The sequence below is a fragment of the Trichoplusia ni genome, chromosome 13, assembly GCF_003590095.1.
Source record: "Trichoplusia ni isolate ovarian cell line Hi5 chromosome 13, tn1, whole genome shotgun sequence".
NCBI lineage: Eukaryota > Metazoa > Arthropoda > Insecta > Lepidoptera > Noctuidae > Trichoplusia > Trichoplusia ni.
The window spans coordinates 11,697,806-11,710,193 of NC_039490.1; the positions used below are offsets into that span (position 1 = coordinate 11,697,806).

At 38.1% G+C, this 12,388-nt stretch overlaps 1 protein-coding gene across 1 annotated transcript; it reads right to left on the reverse strand.

Moving 5' to 3' along the window:
- Positions 1-249: 249 nt before the first annotated feature.
- On the reverse strand, positions 250-3,800 carry LOC113500297. The gene is made up of 2 exons (XM_026881022.1): positions 3,580-3,800; positions 250-835 (listed from the first exon to the last, which is right to left on the reverse strand). Exons 1-2 carry the CDS (start codon positions 3,610-3,612, stop codon positions 374-376), a joined length of 495 nt encoding a protein of 164 aa, XP_026736823.1. The 5' UTR covers positions 3,613-3,800; the 3' UTR covers positions 250-373.
- Positions 3,801-12,388: the final 8,588 nt, after the last annotated feature.

The window sequence follows — 12,388 nt, forward strand, 5'->3', positions numbered from 1 at the left end:
ATAAATGCGGACAACATCACATAAATTGTTCTGAACCCAAAGTAAGTTGCTTAAGCACTTGTGTTATGGAATTCAGATACAACGAAGGTACCACAAACGCCCAGACCCGAGACAATGTAGAAATGTGAATTTTTACACTCGACCACGGATTAATATTTATATTTATGAAGACTTAAATAATCAAATACTCAAAAATATTTGGCAAAGTGTTATGTCCAAGGGGGTCGTGGAAGAAGAAATAACAACCGATACGTACAAACTCGTTTATTCGACTGACGCAGCAGTCATTAAATCACACGGTGTCCGTGGTCTACCCTATAATTGTTCTTAAAAGATATATGTAGGTACCCACATAACATCCCTCCACCTCTATTTAGAAGAACTTCTTATAATCTACAACAGGCCTATTTCGTTTCGAGCGCGGGTCTGGCTCGGGTTCTATAGAGGGAGTTGCCAAGGTTGCTTCCTCTTCCGTGGAGATGTCACCGTGAACAAGTCCTGAGGTCGTCTCTGGTTGTGCTGCTGACTCCTCAGCAGAAACTTCGGGCTGCAGCTGGTCGGTGCTAGTCGGATGTGTTGGCAGTATGAATGCGGGAACGATCTTTTCACATGACTTATCTTCTCTCCCTCTATATTTGAGCAACTGGTTGGCGTGTCTTTTGATAATTTGACCCGATTCAGTTAGTTGGACTAAATATACAGTTTTTCCTACACTTTTAATAATCACACCACGTGACCAATATTGTTTTTGTTGACTATAAAGTTTTACCAGAACTTGGTCACCCACACTAAACGTAACTTTACGGTTGCCACGATAACTGTCAATCTGCGAACACTGCTTAACTTTAACCACTGTGTCAAGCGCTGCGTCGGATGGCATGGTGGTGGTCGGTGTCAGGAGGTCCAACCGACATCTCAAATTGCGTCCGAACAATACCTCTGCCGGTGATCTGTTTGTGGTCGAATGTTTAGAATTCCTATAATAAAGCAAGAATTCCGATATTTTAACATTCAAATCTCTTAAACATGTACCTGATGACAAGTATGATTTTATTGCCTTTTTTATAATTTTTACATAACTTTCTGCTTGTCCATTGCTGGCTGGGTTATATGTTGGTGAAGTTAAATGAGTAATGTTATTACGATTGCAGAATTCTTTAAATTCATGTGATATAAAAGACGTTCCGTTATCTGAACAAATCGTATGAAATAAGCCAAATCGTGACATTACTTCGCATAGTTTTTCTATCACTACTCGCGAAGAGAAACCCGTTGAAACATCAAAACATTCCACCCATTTCGAATACGCATCTACTATAATTAAAAATGTTTTACCGCTGATCGGCCCTAGAAAATCTAAGTGTACGCGATGCCAGGGCTGGGTAGGGAACGGCCATGGTGTGAGAGGGGTACGCGGGGGCGCGGCGCATGAGCCGACGTACTGTTCTATAGCTACAGACATACCCGGCCACCAAAATCTATTGCGTGCTTCTTCTTTCATTTTTGTGATTCCTAAGTGACCTGTATGTAACTCTTTCAATACTTTATATCGCAAACTATTTGGAATTACTAATCTGTGGCCCCTCATAAGACAACCGTTTTCTACAGACAACTCTAACCGGTGGCTGTAATAAACCTTAATTATTGGTTCATTAATTTTATTAGGCCAACCATTTGACAAGTAGCCGATGACGGCTGTTATTACCTTATCTAGCTCAATCGCGTTCTTAATATCCATCATTGACAAAAATCTTTCTTCTTCGTAAACAAAATACACGTAACTGGATTTATCTACTAATGACTCATCATGCGCCGAGTGCGTGGCGGTTATTGTTAAATCGTCCGTTATCGATCGACTTAAGAAATCCGCACAATTATGTACACTGCTTACATATTCAATTTTATAATTGTATGCGGATAGGAAAATAGCATATCGCTGTAAACGATTTGCTGATATCTCGGGAATGCCCTTGTCTGGATTAAAAATTGTAACCAAGGGTTTATGGTCAGTTCTCAAAATAAAAGGTTGGGGTCGACCATACAGATATTGGTGAAATTTTCTTATACCAAAAATTATAGCGGTAGCCTCTTTTTGTATTTGGCTGTAGCGTTTTTCGGCTGCATTCAGTGAACGAGAAACATACGAGATAGGTTTTTCTATACCGCCTTCGACCTGTGATAACACGGCGCCTAAACCGGTCGGTGACGCGTCGACAGTTACAATTAACAATGCCTCTGGATTAAAATGCGCTAATGTAGTCTCAGACACTAACTCGCGTTTAATTGTTGACACTGCTTCATCATGTTTCTTAGTCCATGCCCAGGGCTCATTTCTTTTAAGTAAGTCATGCAGGGGACTTAAAATCGATGAAGCGTTTTTAATAAAATTCCGATAATAGTTTACCATTCCTAAAAATGATTTTAGTTCTGTAATATTACTAGGAACTCGACTTTGCGTAATAGCTTTAATTTTTTCTGGAGATTTATGCAATCCATTACGGTCAATGACAAACCCTAGATAGGAAACAGATTCTTGAAAGAAGGTACATTTTTCTAGGTTTAAAACTAAGCCCGCTTCTAGCAACCTACGGAAAACTTCATTCAACCTGCTCATCATCTGATCTTTGTCTACTCCGCTAATCAAAATGTCATCTAAAAATAAAAGAGTACCATCTAACCCTGATAGAAGCGCCTCCATGTTCCGCTGAAAAATGGCGGGGGCACTCGCTAGTCCGAACACTAAGCGAGTAAACTTATATAAACCTTTGTGTGTGTTTATACAGGTCAGCATTTGTGACTTCTCATTAAGGCATAATTGATTATAGGCATGCGAAAGGTCTAATTTACAATAATACTTGCCGCCGTGCAGTTTTGAAAACAGCTCGTCATACCTAGGTAAAGGGTACTTATCCACAAGTAACTGTTTATTAATTGTCACGGAGTAATCGGCACACAAACGTAACGAACCATCTCGCTTTAAAACAGGCACAACGGGACTCGCATACTCTGCGTATTTTACAGGTACTAACACTCCTAAATCTACAAGACGGTTCAATTCTTTTTCTACCCTTTCTCGAAGCGCAAATGGTAAAGGTCTGGCTTTAAAAAAAATCGGTTTTGCGTCTGACTTTAATGCTAAGTCTACCTTTACGCCTTTAAAACAACCTAATTTATTTCCAAATAGTTGTGTGTATTTTGAAGCAATATTTTTTACAAAATCATTACAGTTATTTAACGAACATATTTGCAAGTTGAAGCGCGAAAAGAAATCTCTGCCTAATAAAGGGGGGCCTCCATTCCGTACAACATAAACTCCTATTGTGAATGCTTTATTGTTATATGTAAACAGTAGGTTTATTTTACCCAGAATAGACAACTTATCACCGTTATAACTATGCAAAATAACATCACTGACTTCTAATGTTATGTTAAAAAAGTATTTATTATAAGTTTGCTCAGAAATAACGGTAACTGGTGAACCAGTGTCTATTTCAAAAGTTAGCTGGATCCCATTGACACAAACAGACTCCCGCATCGGCTCGCCGCGTACGGTGCGAATATTATAGCACATGTGCTTACCGTCATCACCAGCATCCCCACAGCACTCGACATAGTGTTGCTTATTAAAAGTTTGTTTACACATTCGCTTTAGATGTCCTTGAACGCCACACTTTTTGCACTTATAACGCACAAAACGGCAGCTCGATGCCTGATGACCTGCGTAGCCGCAGGCCGTACATTCGCCGCCGACGCTGCCGCCGCCGTTGCCGTAGCTGTCTCGAGCTCGCTCGCCGCAAGCTGTGGTTAACATCTTGCGCGATTGCGCGCTGCGTCCGCGTGCTGCGCTATGCTGCGTGTCCAACTTCATCACTTGAAGTTGCGTACCCGCGTCCACTTGCCGATTTGCTTCTTGTGCTCCCATACGAGCACTGCGTATGCCTTCAGCTATTTCCAAGGCCTTGCTCAGGGTCAGCTCGGACATCGCCTTGGTGAAGAGTTTATCTCTCTCTGGTCCAGGTGCCATGCCCAGCACAAAACGGTCGCGAAGCTGCTCGTCAAGGTTTGTTGACACGAACCCACAGTATACTGCCAAACCACGTACTCGTGCCGCCCACTCTGGCAACCCTTCGCCGCCATGTTGCGTGGCCCCATGAAATTTATGTCTCTCCGCGAACAAGCATTTTTTCACATTGAAATGTCCATCCAATAATGCAACTATTTCCGCATAGCTTAAGGTACCGACTTGCCGCGGTAAAGCTAGATCGCGAATTAGTTTATAGCTTGATTCCGAGCAGTTACTCAGAAATATTGCTCGACGTTTACAACCGGCTTTATCCACGTCTACCCCAATTTCGTTTGCAAGAAACCACTGTTCGAGCCTTTCTTTATATAACTGCCATTCTTGCTGCTCATGGCTAAACACTGTTATCGTGCCGACCGACAATGTAGCGGATACTTTTGCCATCTTATTTTACGCGTAATTTATGTATCCCATCCTCGTCGCCAACTGTTATGTCCAAGGGGGTCGTGGAAGAAGAAATAACAACCGATACGTACAAACTCGTTTATTCGACTGACGCAGCAGTCATTAAATCACACGGTGTCCGTGGTCTACCCTATAATTGTTCTTAAAAGATATATGTAGGTACCCACATAACACAAAGTAATTAAGTAAGTAATATGGTGTGACTGTGTCACTTTTGCTATATAGTTCTAAATTAAGAAAAGTAATCATAAACCCTCATATTCTTTACATTCCTAGAGATTTATGATCTTTGGTTTAACTTTTCAACTTGCGTTGCATTTACTTCAATTCTTGGCAGAATGAAAAAATCCAACTATCACCGTTCATGAGATGCTGCCTGATGACCGACAGACACAATTCGCTAGTCCGACTCGCACTTGCCTTTTCAATAAAGCAACTATTTTCCTTTGGAATCGAACAAGATGTATTGCAATACAATGCCTAGATACTAGAGCATTCTAGAACATTCTGGATGCTTCGATTTGTTCCCATAAACATTACTCTGTTACCTGAATGCTTGAAAAGAAATCGTCGCACTGCAGTGTAATTTAGTGATGTGCTTTTTATGTCGATATATCGATTAAAAAGTACCTACACTTCATGAAACCTCTATTCAGGCTCCACGTACAGAAAAAAATAAGTCCCTATGAAATAAATTATATTTTTATTAAGAAAAACAATGAAAACTACTCTATTCCCTATTTAAGTTACATGTACAAAGACACCCAGATTCAGAATAAACATTCGTCGATCACACAAAGTGCTTGTCCCATGTTGGTACACGACGATTTCTTATGCACAGTGGGTTTGGTCTGGTGACCTATATCAATAAATATAAATTAATAATCAATATAATGCGAGCTGCTAGAAGCTTTAATGATCTTTCGCAAGGTTCTGACATTGATATTTTCTGCACAAACGCTAGCTCAATTAGAAGGCAGATGACCCATAGCTACTTTATCGGTTGAACTGATCTTAAACTGAGCATTTTTATTTTTTTCAGTTTAAACGTGGGCAGTTAATAGCAGTGTCGAACTATTGTAATATTTACCACATGACCTTTTAGTCTGTTCCCCCTTTATTCCCTTCCCCTTTCATTCCCCTTTATTTTGTGTTAAATGGTGCTTGCTTATTAATATGTGGAAGCTTGTAATTAGCAATTTGTTTATCTATGTAATACCTATTCTACTGATTATTTGTCTGTAAGCTTTCCTATAAATAAATAAATAAATAAATAAAATTATCGATAGTTTGGTAAATATATCGACATCGCCCCATCCCTACAACTTGCTATCGTTCAGTTCGACAGCGATGCACCGCCTGTCCCTAGAGAAATACCCTGTATTAGACCTCCAGCGATATTTACGCAATCGTTTCGTTGATTTCGGACCTTTGGGTCACAAAGCGTTATGGAAACAAATAGAGGAAGCCTGAAAACACAACCTTTTGAGTTCAGAATTCATTTACGTATAAGAAATATCAAAACAAGGCAAAGCTTGCAAGGCAAGCGTCGTTCGTCCGGGATCAAGATGGATCGATGACATAGTTAATATTATAATCTGTAATCGCAGTGAGCTAGCATATTGACAAATGCTAAAACTTCCCCTATAAGGTGGGAAGACTGTGCCCAGCAGGTCATCTTGAGTCTTGTTTTGTGAATAAATGTCAATTTCAATTCATTCATCGGCAGTTGTAAGAAGCCTAATTAGGGCTCAGAAACCGAGATTCTAAGTGCGGGGTTTTAATAAAATTTCTGATAATATCATTTAAATGTGATTTTATTTTTAGAGTATTTGAGGTATTGGTCGCAAATAACAATAAATACGTTGACATATAACATATCAGGGTGCTAGTTTTTTTTGTGCATGTGATTTGAATGAATTTATGGCTTAGTAGTCGATTCGCCCGAATTTGATACGCCGGAATCAGGCGAATCGACTACTTCTAATTTTAAATATTTTGTAGGGGCAGATTCGCCCAGGACAAATTTAACAGCGGGCAAATCCGGTACAACAAAATTTTATCATGCACTATTCGCCCATAAACCCATGTTAATAAACCGCCCGCGATACTTTGATAACATTCATCAGTGTGGAAATAGTTTTTATTGACTCTAAAAGAAATATTGCCACCTGAGCCCATTATAAAGTTCGCTAAAGATCACAAGTTTGACAACTAGCCCCGGCCATAAAAACGTCGTTTCCATTTGATTTGTCAGACATTTTCATTTTGTTGACAATGAAAGTGTGAGCCAACCCTTTGTTATGAAAAGTTTTATTATCATATTTAGATCGTAGCTTTGTTATAATGATGATCTGGTTTTTATTTTTCGTGAAACAAACATGATTTTTCCTTGAATTTGTGCCCATTTCACTATGTAACACAGACATAGTGAAATGGGTTGTGGTAGGCAGATAGATACACCTTTGATTAATAGTATAACAAAAACATAAAAGCTATTTAATAAGCCGGACTAGTTTCGAACCCTATTGGAATCCTTAATAATGACGAATGAGCTGATGAGGTTGCGTGGTGCCGCTGAGTAAATAATAATTGTTATGAATCCTCCTCATAAAAGTTATTAATAAAATACCCATAACTTCATTTTTCCCTTTTTTATGGGGATATGTGTTTTTGAAAATAAGATAGTAATTTTCAAAAATACTAGTACCACAGTACCAAACGAAATTAAATCAAGTTAGAACTCTCTTCACCTGAATTAAACGTTAATAATAGTAATCGAAACACAGGCTGTCTCTTATACCAAAATATACTCAAAATTCGAAACACAGAACTCCTATAAACAAACCTATGTATTTAATAAAAACACCTTTCTCCACTTATGTTCGGGGAACATGTATAAAACATCGTAAACATGCAGAGCCTTACTGAGAATGTAAGCCTTAGGCGTTCCATTTCACGGAGTACTGAACACAGTTTTCGCCTCAAAATAATCCAGTCTGTATCCTAGACATTTTACTATTCTACGTGTAAAGAAACGCTTTAAAATATTCACAGTTGAATTATTTACGAATCGGTTTGGTTTTGAAGTGGATCGGTTTTCAGGTGAATATTTGTGTTATATATTTTTGTAAAGGGGATGGTGATCGGGATTTGGAAACTTAAGTATTTGTCTTCTCGATTTTTTTTTAAAACGAATCCCCCAATAATGATGTTACCTCTTGTGTCGCGAAGTTTTACATAAACATTCAAGTCACATGCATAAAGAGACTCAGATACAGACTCGTCGTTCTAGGTAGGTTTGGCGTGGTGACATCAACCACTCGACTGCAGTTTCTAATTTTTATTTTTCGTCTTTTATCTGTGATAACCGTGCACGGAACCAAAACTGGAAACGTTGAAAATCACGTCCGCAAAGCAAACCTACACTTAAAACGAGCACGATTTCACGAACATTCGTCCCAAGAGAGGATTGAATACAGAGGTATTTGTGCAATAATAGTTGTGTGTAATCTTGACCCTTTATTTCTCGACAGTCCGTAATAATACTTCACTTTTCTTGGACAACATCCATGAAGATATTCCTATCCTTAAGAAATGCTTCAGAAAATATAAGTACCAAAAATCAAATCTAAATCCAATACATTAGGAAAAACCCATGAAAAACCCCCTTAAAAGCAAAGTATAGTTAAGCAGAACAGCTGAAAACAAAAATATTATTCCCACGAACCCCTCCCATAACTTTGAGGTAATTTCCTTTTAATTTCTAGTTGCAAAACTAAGGGACTAATTTATTGGAATTTCGTCAACTTTGCTAATTGTGAGGGGAGTTGGCTAGAACATTATGGTTTGTATGTGTGTGTTTATCAAGGCATGCGGTACCAGGACACGGGCTGTGAGCGGTTAAAGTAGACTTCATAGAGTGGAAGGGCGATGGCGTTATGCAGTGGGTATTAGAAGCTTCTTGTTCTTTTAGCTTTTGTACGTAAGTTCTAATTGAATTTAAGAGCTCATGAATGAGAATAAAGATGTTGTCTCTTTTTAAATTGATTTGGAGTTAAAGAATAGGAGTAAATATGATGTACTTATAAATATTCAAAGGATTTCTCCATGTATAGTTAAATAAAAATGAAACAACTCCTGGATGCTTCTCGTGATGGTGTGAGTTTTTCTAAGCTACGTGTACTTACTTAAGTCGGTGTTTGAGAATAATCTCAGACACCACTGACAAACGGTCAAGCAAATCATCGTGAGGAACCTGGATTCTAAATATTGGAATCCGAAATAGCCAACTCGTAGTGAGCTATGGTGATTACTGCTCAAACCTATTGGGAAATACGGAAAGAGGTCTGTGCCCAGCATATAGGCTGGCATTATTTATGATTTTTATAGCGACTTAAAAATACTTTACACTTAGTTTCAATGGTCACCTTACCACGCACTGTTTGGCAAGCACTACGACCCATTTTAAAATCATTGCGTTTTGTTTACGCACTTTATTATACCCACTTCTATCCGCATCCAACATGTTCAAGTATTATGTTTCTCATTCACCGCTTTCCCAGTGGTATGGCGCAAAAATAATTTCCGCTGGATATATGGAGCTGGGCTATAAAGACGCGAGATATTTCACTCACATCTTTATGTTCAACGTGTAGTTCGAGAGGTTAGATAGATATGTGGTAATATCACGCTTGTATCTTTGAGGTAGGCAGAAAAGATTGTGGAGAATAGTTTAGTTGACTTGGTGTTGGCAGATTTGATTTTGCTGTTATGTTTGAGTGCTTATGAGGTTTTTAGGCAATGGGAATTTTGGAAATTTGAGTTTTAATTTTGGTATGTAATTGTCAAAAATATTGGTAAGTTTTTTTTAGGTTTAGGGTTAAAACGGAACCCTACTGAAGCACCGCATTATATCCGCTTGTCCGTCCGTTTGTATGGCACTAGCCTGTATCTCATGAGCAGTGATAGATAGAGTGCTGACATTTTCGCATAAAACGGTTGTTACCGTCAATATTGGTTGGGTGGCCAACTCACTCTCGGACTCAAAACTCTGCTGCTGGTATCTGATATAATTAAAAACATGACCGCGATTGAACGACGATTGACATCTTTAAAATTTAAGCCCCTATGATTATTGGTTCAAAGCGATGCCATAATTATTCAGAAGTTTCGTGAATGACAATCTATTAAGATCAAGAAACAGTCTTATAAGGAAAATATCGTAACATCCTCCATCCAAATTATGCATTCCACTTCCTTAGGGACCAAAGCGTCATACCACAAATAACAATGACCCCAATTTACACCCAAAAATTTCTAATACCCTCAAAATTTCCCGAAATTCGAAAGCGAAAATTTTCTCAAAAGGCTGATGGTAATAAATAGGCCATTTTAAAATGTCCCATAGGGCTTAGGCCTCAGTCGATTGTCGTGAAAGGAGAGGCCGCTTTTCTCTGAATCCCTAGGGATATTCGGATACTTATAAATCTTCAAGGTACCTGTTTTGGGACCGGGTACCTCATGAATGTCAATCAATTGTAAATGTTTGTTTGCATATAAAGCAGCTGTTTGTATTGTGTTATGTATTTTCTTTTTTTTTAAATAGGATGTTTCTGTGTCAAGTTTTCTTTACCGTTCTTTCACTAAAGGTTTCTTTAAGATTGATTAATACCTTTTTCTGTCTGATTTTCATTTTCTGTCTGATTTCGATTAGGTTAATTCTGTGACTAGTCAGATACAAAGAATAACCTAATTTATCCATCAGTTAGATTAAGAGATTTTAATAGAGTTCAGCAGGTGCTAATCGGGATGATGACTGGGTAGAAAAAGTTAAAATTTATTAAGTACCCCAGCCAAATGATAAAAATAGGCCTCTATTTAAGGCTATTTCTTAACAACCAAACATTACAAAAATAAACTGCTTTAAAGTGTAGGAGATGAGGGCTCGTGACATAACGATATCGTAAAATTAAACAAAATCATGACGTCACGCGTTAGTTTCATTTGCTCATCCATAATGTTTGCGGAACAAAATAAGAAATACGTATCCCTAATAGCAATGACATTTGGCAGACACGAATACTAAATCTGAATGGCCTGTTGATCTAGATGTTAGTAGCTCTGACAGCTATACTGGAGGTCGTCGGTTCAATTCCCGACCTGGACAAATGTTTCTGTGATGAGCATGTTCATTAGTTCTTTGTCTGGGTGTAATTTATGTATAAGAAATATACATATAAGAATGTCTATCAATCGTCTAGTACTCATAATACAAGCTTTGCTTGGGTTGACACTAGATGGCGTTGTGTGAAAATTGCGGAATTATAATGAATTGAAATTTTGAACGACTTCCTAGCCATTTTTCTTTCGGTTTCGTTCAGACATGTCAAGGTTGACATCAAACCAGTTTTATTATCCTTGATGAGGAAACAACATGGCCGCGGTAACTCTATTTTCTCTGAAATCAACATGAAGTAGCCATTTTATCGTCATATCACTTGTTTTTATGGCCATCATAAAAATAGTGACTTTGTTGACAGAATACCTTTTATAGGGTACTTATAATGCTCTTGGGCTACTTCGTCAAACAGAGAGGTATGGATTTTGAGGCATCGGGATTTTTGTTCTGTTTTTTTGAATAGTATATTTTCCGAGAATGGAAAGTGACTTTTGTAATTAAATGAAGAGTGATTTTATTTGTTAGATTTTAGAGGAAAAATGATTCTTATTTTTCGCTTTTACTTAAAGACGAAAATTGAAAAGAAAATTTTCAATTTTGTATTAGGGATGGACAATGTTTCTTTTATGCAAATCGTGGATGTATTAGAGTGCTGCTTGTATGTTGAAAAAATGTTGAATGACAGGAAAAGGTGAAAATTTTTCGCCTACTTCTGCTAGGAATTAAGGTCTAGAAATGTTTTTCCATACATTCTTTTTTTTTTTGAATAGGATTATTCTAACACCACGCGCCACACGGCTTGCCCGAGGATAATCCATCGCTTTATCTTACTCGGAAACCTTACAGGTTACCTTACGTTACAAATAAACGCCATTACTTTTCCAGGTTTGTCAATAGGTCAAGACCTGGTTTGGGGGATTTGGTTTGCACCAAACTGTTAGAAAATGGCAACAAAAAGAAGTTTAGTTGTCAATTGTAAAGACGATAATCATTTATTTGTTTAGTTAAATACGGATCGCCAAAAAAGACTTAAAACCCTATTTTCCCCTTTTTTTCTCGATTCTTTAACCACAGGAGATGAAAAAAAATGAAGGCTGGTTCAATTGCTGGGCATGTGATTCGATATGAAAATTTGTGCTTAAGTATAAAAAATTTGTGGATCACAAAATAAATGTTTGCCCTGCAAGAGAAACGAACACGCAGCACGTCGGTCGGTGGGTTTGGCATGGTGTCCTCAACCACTCGGCTATCCGTGCAGTCATCTTTTAAAAACATCTTATAGATAAGTTGCCAAGAATTTCAGGCTCAGTATATAGCCGTAAGTAAAACCATCCCTTGAGATCTATTCTACAGACATTAGTAGGAATAGCCTTAATAACTCAACCGGCTTACTCCTGAACCGAAACTAAGATTAGAGGCTTTTACTTTTACGGTTCGAAACCGGAACAGTCCGATTTTTCAGCACTAGAGCCGCCATTTTAACAAGTGAGGGATAAAATAGGATAGCCAGCTTCGTCCATTAGTCTATCCTCGTTTGATGCTAAATCTTTGGAGATTTTGCTTGTGTAACTGATTTCTGGCGTTTAAATCTAGCAAGGGATTGGAGTTTTATAGCAATTTGACTTGATATAGCAATTAGGTAGCAGTTTAAAAAGTTACGGGAACAGAAGTTTAATTATATTTGTTCATTGTCTCAGCAAGTGTTAATAGATGCTGCTTGC

Coding starts and splice junctions, on each gene's coding strand:
- LOC113500297 (XM_026881022.1), bottom strand. CDS start 3,612: ATGTCGAGTGCTGTGGGGATGCTGGTGATGACG. Junction 836..3,579: donor TGGGGATGCTGGTGATGACG/GTAAGCACATGT, acceptor AAAGTTAAGCAG/TGTTCGCAGATTGACAGTTA.